We start from the raw sequence: 8,782 nt of genomic DNA, 5'->3' as shown, positions 1-8,782 counted from the left end.
AAGCTTTGGAATGGAGTTTAAAAGGTAGAATGATTTGTAGAAGCGTGTCTGAGACACTACTTAGATGCATAGAATGCCATAATAACTGCTTCTCAATCATTTCAGTCGATATTTTCAGAGTCGCACTGCCCCGCAAAATTGAAAACGCTCAAATGACAAAAAGAGAATGAGTTACACAAAGCTGTATTTTGGTCTTTTTGCCAAACCATGTTTTACCGTTTCGCTGGATTGGATCAGCTGCAACATCTCTTTTCATATTATTAGCGCATTGAGTGCATATAGGGGAATGATATTGAACACAAGTTTGAGCATCATGATGTCATTGTATCAATCTGATTCAGATGCATGGTCGATCAAGCATATAAATATGCTTCCCGGCAGCAACACGAGCAACGTACATGCGCGACTTGCTCACACATATTTGCAGAGCGATCAATTACCGAAGAGAGGAGAAGCTGTATGTATTTGTTAGGCGTGGGCTCCTTTCTCGAGTTCCTACGACAAGATGGACGGCCTCGTCATCGTCATCATTCCCCACCGCAATTTCTTGTTTCAACCGACGGCTGGTGCTGATTGCAACACAGCCGTCACCACCACCACGTCATGCAGTGGGAAACTCTCACATGATCATGTGGGCGAAACCGTCATAAAAACGGGGGAAAATTGAGGGAGAATCAGTGAGAGAGCAAAATGTCCTACATACAGCTCAACGTTTCCCCTCCTTCTGTTGTTACATAGGACACATAGACGGATGGGAAGAAGTGACGTCGTGGGATTGAATGAATCAAAACAAAGCACAGCTGGTGTCTCCGATTAGCACACCGCAACAAAATGTCGATTATCAGCGAATTGAGTGCATATAGGGAAATGATATTCAGCATCATGATCTTATAGAGGTCCCCAAGCAAACTGCTACGAACACCAACGCACAATCAATCTTACACAAGTTGATTTCCTCAGAATGAAAACGTATCGATGTTTGTTTGACGTCATTGAGCTTTCGGTCAACGGCAGGCCAACAGGGAAGTGGTTGTTTTGCAGCAATTCTGTTTATATTTGAATTCTCACAGCAAACAAAAGCAATGTTGTGACAGTTCTCACAGCAAACAAAGAAAATTTTGTCAACATTGCACTACTACGCAGGCAACTGGATTGGTCTATTGTATCAATCCGATTCAGATCCATGGTCGATGAAGCATATACATATGCTTCACGGCAGCAACACGAGCAACGTGCATGCGCGACTTGCGCACATATATTTGCAGAGCAATCATTCACCGAAGAGCGGAGAAGCTGTATGTATTTGTTTGGCATTGGTTTCCTACAACACAATCGACGGCGCCGTCATCGTCATCATTTCCCACCGCTATTTCTTGTTTGCGCCGACGGCTGGTGCCGAATGCAACACAGTCGTCACCACCCGTCGTGCAGTGGGTAACTCACACACGAACAAGTGTGGGCGAAACCAGCATTGAAACGGGGGGAATATTGAGAGAGAAACAGTGAGAAAGCAAAAAGTCCCAAATACAGCTCAACGTTTCCCCTCCTGTTGTTACATAGGACACATAGACGGGGGGGAAAAAGTGACGGCGTGGCATTGAATGAATCAAATTGTTGTTGTTCGTGAGAGACTTTAACCCGAAGGTCATTCGTCTCTTCTTCAAATGAATAAAAACAAAGCACAGCTAGTGCCTGCGATTATCACACCGCAACAAAATGAGCAGTTCAACTTGAATGTTGAAGCAGTTCAACGCACGTGGATACAAAATGAAATAAAACATGATTGTTGTGTGCTCAAATCAAAATATCCGATGTTACTATAACTGAAACAAAATGACAGAAATGAATGTCCAATGTAACAATTGTTGAAACAGAACGACCTATGTGATTTATCCTATGTGCATATTTTTGGTCAAAACGTCCTATCTGATGTTTTTTATAGATTTCAGTGTAATTTCCAAATAAATTGACAAAATTTCATTTCATACGTTGAACTCTATTACACTGCTTCCCTCTACAAGCAACACAGTGGGGAAAAATTGTTTCATTTTGATACAGTTTCAAAATATATTTTCACAACCTTCAAGCTCGATTTACTCGAAATGTGTGAATTGTTAGATAGGCCATTTTGAAAAGTTACGCGAGAATTCCATGCTGCCTTTATCGAGCAAAAATGCAAAACCCCGAAAACCGAAAAAATCGTGTCACCACTGTGCTCGAGTCATTTCGCATTCGGGTTTGAAAAAACGTTGGGAAGAAGAAGATTACAGTTTTGAGGAGCCGTGACTTTTTTTTTTGTTTTGAACGGTCATGGTTTGCTTTGGATTTCGATGGTCGTGTAGAAAAATGTGAATGTCGAGGTGGTAAATGTTTACTACAGCACATTTTCCATCCCTGCATTTTGGACAGAATGATGGTCTACATCAACGAAAATACAATTTTTGTCAATGAATTTGGGATTCCGTCATGGACGTTCGACCCCTCATCAACTTTTACGTGTAAAAAATTTGATTCGTTCCAACAACTTCAGGTTGATTGAACTCCAAGTCTGAAAGACTGCCTGTAAGAGGCAGAATTGTATGGCCAATATTTTAAAATATTTACACATCTGAATATCCTGAGTTACCTCAGGGAGCTTGAGCTTGATTGGCCGCCCGTGGATGCTACTCCAGTATCGCCAGATGAGCTGCACTTACACAAGGAACCAACCGAATGACTGCTTGGGACTAACAGGCATCCTCAGTGTATAAGTGCTGGTGATCTTCTATTTTTAGCGACAATGGTGCCTGCCACGTCAGAATGCAGACCAATGTGGGGAAGGGGGAGGAATTGATGATGCACTATACTGGCTCCCACGTAGACCGTATATACCACTGCATCTACGCCAGTACATGCGGGAGTGTGTGGATTGAGGGAAAGGCATGGCAGAGAGGTTTGCTTTTGTGGTTAGCAGACTGCCTATGTATCAGGCGTAAGGAAAGGCATGCGCGTGGAAGAATGGAAGCGTTAGGGAAACGGTTTCTTGTCCGTCTCTGGTTCTAGCGTTTGCTATGAACGAATAGTTTTTAGTGTGATAGATTTAGAATGGAAGATAGAAGCAAGTAAGAGATAAGATAAGGGACGGGCCTGGGATTGAACCCATGACCTTCTGCTTATGAAGTAGAAGCGGTAGCCATCAGACCACCAACCCCGTCTACCCTGAGTTACCTCAGGGATGTCAAAAATCTCTGTGGATGATATTTTCTTCATACTTGCAAAAATGGAAGATTTCTCCTAATGCTTCCAAAACATAACCTATATTTCCACATAAACCAAAAGCTCTTTATTTGAAACCTTCAAGTAGACATGTTGTCACGATGAGAGGGGTTCCAATAAATTGTTCGGATGAAGTTAAGTATCTAGGGCTCATGCTAGTTAAAAAATTAACTTTCAAAAATCACATTGAGGGCATTTAAGTCAAATGTAACAAATATATAAATTGTCTCTTTCCACTTATGACTAGAGGATTTGAAAATGATACTGAAGCTCCCTCTCTGGTATAGGTATAGTACTTGAGCTTGATTGGCCGCCCGTGGATGCACTCCAGTATCGCCAGATCAGCTGCACTTACACAAGGAACCAACCGAATGACTGCTTGGGACTAACAGGCATCCTCAGTGTATAAGTGCTGGTGATCTTCTATTTTTAGGCAACAATGGCACCTGCCACGTCAGAATGCAGACCAATGAGGGGAAGGGGGAGGAATTGATGATGCATTGAACTGACTCCCACGTAGACCGTATATCCCACTGCATTCACGTCAGTTCATGCGGGAGTGTATGGATTGGGGGAAAGGCATGGCAGAGAGGTTTGCTTTTGTGGTTAGCAGACTGCCTATGTATCAGGCGTAAGAAAGGCGTGCGCGTGGAAGTAGGAAGCGTTAGGGAAACGGTTTCTTGTCCGTCTCTGGTTCTAGCGTTTGCTATGAACGAATAGTTTGAGTGTGATATATTTTAGAATGGAAGATAGAAGCAAGTGAGAGATATACAACTACAAAGTACGAGGAAAGGGGCGGGCCTGGGATTGAACTCATGACCTTCTGCATATGAAGCAGAAGCGGTAGCCATCAGACCACCAACCCCGTCACTCCCTCTCTGGTATAGTACTAAGGAGATACATAGAATATCTAATGTAGAAACATTGGAACAAATGTCAAATAAAATAATAAGAATTTTGCACAAAAATAGTTGCAATCTACTATTCCCACGATTAATGAGTTATATATCTAGGTTAAGTTAAAATGAATGCCTTTTGATTCTCTTAAAAACGGGTGAAATTAACTCACCTGTAAAAATTCTGAATTGCTACGGCAAATGAATTTTGTTAACAAAATGTTAATTAAAGCTTAATCTTTTTTTATCAAATTAGGATGATAGTGTTGTCTTACACAGATACAAAAAATGAATGTAATGTTAAAAATAACACTAATTAAGAGAATAAAAAAAAGAATGAGACCACTTAAGTAATTCTTCATTATCAAATTGCAACTACAACGATGACATAGACTAGGTAGACATGTATTTTATTGAAGGACTATCCACTTTATTTATTCGCTTAACAGTACGGATTTCTTGTGTTTTCACGGCATACTGTTTAATTATTTAATTTCTGTTTCTTTTTAATAATTTAGGTAATTAACCTAGTTAAACCCGGACAAACCTACTTAGCCTTACCCTGATTAGCGACGGATTCGATGGCCTTGCGAACAGTTTCCTCATCGCCAAGGAATTTCATCGAAACGACCGGCTTCATGTTCTCATCCAATTCGTACACGAACGGAATACCGGTGGGGAGATTCAGTCCCATGATGGCCTCATCGGTCATCTGGTCCAGATGCTTAACGATACCGCGCAGACTGTTTCCGTGGGCAGCGATGATGATGTTCTTTCCTGCTTTGATTTGGGGAATGATAACGTCGTTCCAATAGGGCAGCGTACGCGCAATGGTCAGTTTCAACGATTCAGCCATGGGGAACTCTTCCGGCTTCGGGTCTCCCTTGTAGCGTTCGTCCTTCACAATGGCATCGTAATAGGCATGATCCGGTTCCATGTTTGGCGGCGGAACATCGAAGCTTCGTCGCCAGATCAGAACCTGTTCCTCTCCGTACTTGGCAGCAGTTTCGGATTTGTTCAATCCCGTTAGGCCACCATAATGACGCTCATTCAAACGCCAGGTCTTTTCAATCGGGATACCGGTTTGTCCAGATTCGGTTAGAATCGAGTTCAAGGTGACCTGGGCGCGGGTCAACAGAGAAGTGTGGGCCACATCAAATTTCAATCCGGCTTCCTTGATGGCCTTTCCGGCGGCCAACGCTTCCTCCTTACCTATTTGGGACGGGAAACGTATTGATTAATTTGTTACATCATTTAATATTATCTGAGTAGCAAATGCCGATTGGGTCAAGGCCAATTTCACTTTCATGCTATCTCCCTCCATATAAAAATCACTTACCCTTATCGCTAAGGTTGGCATCAAACCAACCGCAGAAGAGATTCTTCTGGTTCCACTCGGATTCGCCGTGGCGGACCATTACGATACGGTATTTGCCGGCCATACTTTGTACCAGTTTAAAAGCTATGGCAAATCGAATTAAATCAACACTAGAACACGGTCAACCCGGATTTCTTTTCGACCTGGAGATGCAATCTGAACTCGCACAAAATTAGTGAAAAACTGCTCTTTGCGTTGACCTCTGTTAAACAGTGGCAAGGTCAACAAAAGGATTGACAGCCCTTCAGAAGTTTCAGATCGAGTTATCCGCGCGCACCTTTGTTGCAAAATCTCTTGATGCTGTTTATAGGGATGTCGCAAAATCACAATTATTCGATTACATTGATTAATTGATTCAATGATCATGGCAGTGAAGATGGCTTCCTCACAAATAGGGTGATCAAATTATTCTGGACAGACCGTTACGCGTATACAATTTGGCCATTTACAGCAAAATCAAATGGAGATTGCCAAATTATATACGCGTTACGCTCTGTCCAAAATACATAAAACACCCTACATTACACATTTGCTGGCGGTCCACATTTTTTCTCAAAATATTTCACTTACCTACACTCAGAAATAAAAATAGTCACAGAATTACTAAATTTTAGTAATAGGGTCCTAAAGCCCTGTCCCAATTTTAGTGCCAAACGCTTAAGTTTAGGCCAATAACACATGTGTACTCAATTTTCTAATATTTTCCGTTGATTTGAGTCCAAAAAACATTTTTTTGAGATTTTGTCACACTCCTTGGCTTAAACTCAAATTTTGGGTGCATTTTGTTTTCCGTGTCCCTTCCGAAATGTCAGATAGGAACAACCCCAGTGTTAAAACTAAAACCCCTGTGGTGTTTTTGTCGACTAAGCGAACGTCAAACATGATCTTAAGTGTCAAGGTTCATTCATGGACCCAATTTTTAAAGCAAAGTTTAAACATGATATAGCCGTTATTTGAGCGGGAAAAATAGCTAAAGTAGTTGCAGTGAGATGCTCTTTTGTGTTCTTGAATAAAAACAAGATTTCATTAAAAATTTTACGACCCAATTTATAATTATTTTCTATCTGCCTCTCTTTCATTCTGGTGTGAATTTCTACACTAAATGTCATTTCGCCTGGGTTGAAGCTTAGCGATGCTTCCACCCAGGCAAATTGACAAATAGGAATAAAATTCCCTGCAGAATGCAAGAGAGGCAGATAGAAAATAGTTATAAATTAATAAAATTTAGTAATTCTGTGACTACCCGTGTTTCTGAGTGTAAAAGTGGCCGGATACTACACAAGTAATCACTTACAAATGGCTAACGCAGGCTTTGAAAAATTTAACATACATGAGCCGAAATTTAAAGCTATTTATGCGCCTACATTACATACACAACACGCATGACATTTATCGTTCGTGGAAGATAACGAAAGGAAAAAAAAGACATACACTACCCACTGCTGGGCGCCGATCACTGTTTGTCACTAGTCACCACGTGTTACATTCGCTGACACACTCTCATTCTGATCAATAAACAAAGACGAATATTTTCCATTTTCTGTGCTATGTTTGCAACCACCATGTTGTTCGATGATCCACCTATGTACCCAAGGGCTTGTTTACCAATTTCATAACGCTGAAGGGGGTGGGTGGGTGTTCTGCTGGTGTTACGGTTCATACAAAATTTGCAAAATATTCATACAAAAAGCGTTACGAAGTTTAGCGTTATGAAATATGTGAATGAACCCCAACATGTTTCTGAGCGGGAACAAAAGGAATACCAGCGACATTATCCTTCTATGGTTTATTATTTCTATTGATTTTTCCAATACGATTCAAGCTGGGTCTGAATTATCAATCTGTAAAACTTAACGCCAACGAATCTAAGAATAACCCACACGCCAACGAATCTAAGAAATAACTGGAAATAACCCACATTGCCACGTTATTTTTTCGATGGCAAAGTTTGCAGCTGAAACTTTAAAAGAAATATCGCCAAGTCCCAAGTACACGCTAAGAAAATATTATACTAGATGGCTTAAACACAGACAAACTTAAATACCATTCATATCATATTCATATTCGGTCATATTCACTCATTGCGATGCATTTTAGTAAATTAAGCTTGGCTAGTATAAACGAATTTTATATTGGTAAACGATTATTCGGGAATTCGACGGTAATTATCAAGGTTTCTGGACGCATTCTCCACGAATTCGATGGGCTAGCTGGATGCCAAGGGCCATGATGAGCGATTACACGGAACCCGCAGCTTGGGAATAAACAGCAGCAGCAGCAGCGACGAACGTGTAAAATTTATTCCGATATAAGTCCTTCTCCGGTTGCTGGTCAACGATTGACTGCCCGAATAAAAAATACCATATAAAAACCAAACATTATATTGTAACAGTACTATTCAATACAATATATTTCCAATACAATGTATTTGTTCGGAATTGGACCACCCTAATTCAAACCAAATTTTCAGAGCAGTGCTTTTGGAGTTCAATATTTAGCAACAGCTTGAAACTACATTTATTAACCAAGTAAACAAAACAAACAACAAAGTCAATTCATATTCTTTCACGGCTATTTCACTTATTTAACTACTTACATTAATAGTTTTTCCTCCTTTCTCTATACAGGTTGATTGCTGTGGCGCGATTTCTGGCTCTCTACGATATCGAGAAAAATGGTTTCAACTATGTATTCTAAATACTAATGAATGTTCTTTTTACTTACTGCGTATGCTAATAAAGAAATCAGGATTCTTAGTTTTTCTAACACCGTAAATAATCATAAATTTCGTTCTAAATATTTCCACTCACGGACTTTCAGCAAATTTAATCTACTCTAGAGTTTTAACCATTTTGTTTATGCCTTCTTCTGCCGCATATTATTTTGTTTTTATTTACCTCTCTCTTACTCGCTACATACTCACTGACAGCTATGCTGCCTATGTTGCGCTCAGGGTGAGTGGATGTGCGGTTGTCGTGCCTCTTCATGGAACGTACGTTGACCTACCGTGGGGTGGTACGGAGCTGTGCCAACATACCCCCTCCCCGTAATTCTGGTGAAGGTTCCTCGGCTGCACCGGACTTACTCTCCTGCACCTCGAGCACAGCTAGCTTCGTAACCGGCCTCCTAAACTTACCCTTCGCGGTCTTGACTATCGCCTGCCGGATTCGGCCGTCCGCTCCCGGGTAGACCTCAGTCACGATGCCACGGATCCAGCTCTTCCGCACGGCTTCGTCAGCGATGTATACCAGGT

The 8,782-nt window shown here is 41.1% G+C and overlaps 1 protein-coding gene across 1 annotated transcript; it reads right to left on the bottom strand.

Moving 5' to 3' along the window:
- Nucleotides 1-4,540: 4,540 nt before the first annotated feature.
- On the bottom strand, nucleotides 4,541-5,744 carry LOC5567423 (phosphoglycerate mutase 2). The gene is made up of 2 exons (XM_001657353.2): nucleotides 5,491-5,744; nucleotides 4,541-5,363 (listed from the first exon to the last, which is right to left on the bottom strand). Exons 1-2 carry the CDS (start codon nucleotides 5,591-5,593, stop codon nucleotides 4,699-4,701), a joined length of 768 nt encoding a protein of 255 aa, XP_001657403.1. The 5' UTR covers nucleotides 5,594-5,744; the 3' UTR covers nucleotides 4,541-4,698.
- Between the last annotated feature and the right edge of the window lie 3,038 nt (nucleotides 5,745-8,782).

This window comes from Aedes aegypti, chromosome 1 (assembly GCF_002204515.2).
Source record: "Aedes aegypti strain LVP_AGWG chromosome 1, AaegL5.0 Primary Assembly, whole genome shotgun sequence".
NCBI lineage: Eukaryota > Metazoa > Arthropoda > Insecta > Diptera > Culicidae > Aedes > Aedes aegypti.
The sequence above is the reverse complement of the archived record's forward strand: the minus strand, read 5'-3'. Positions and strand labels throughout refer to the sequence as shown.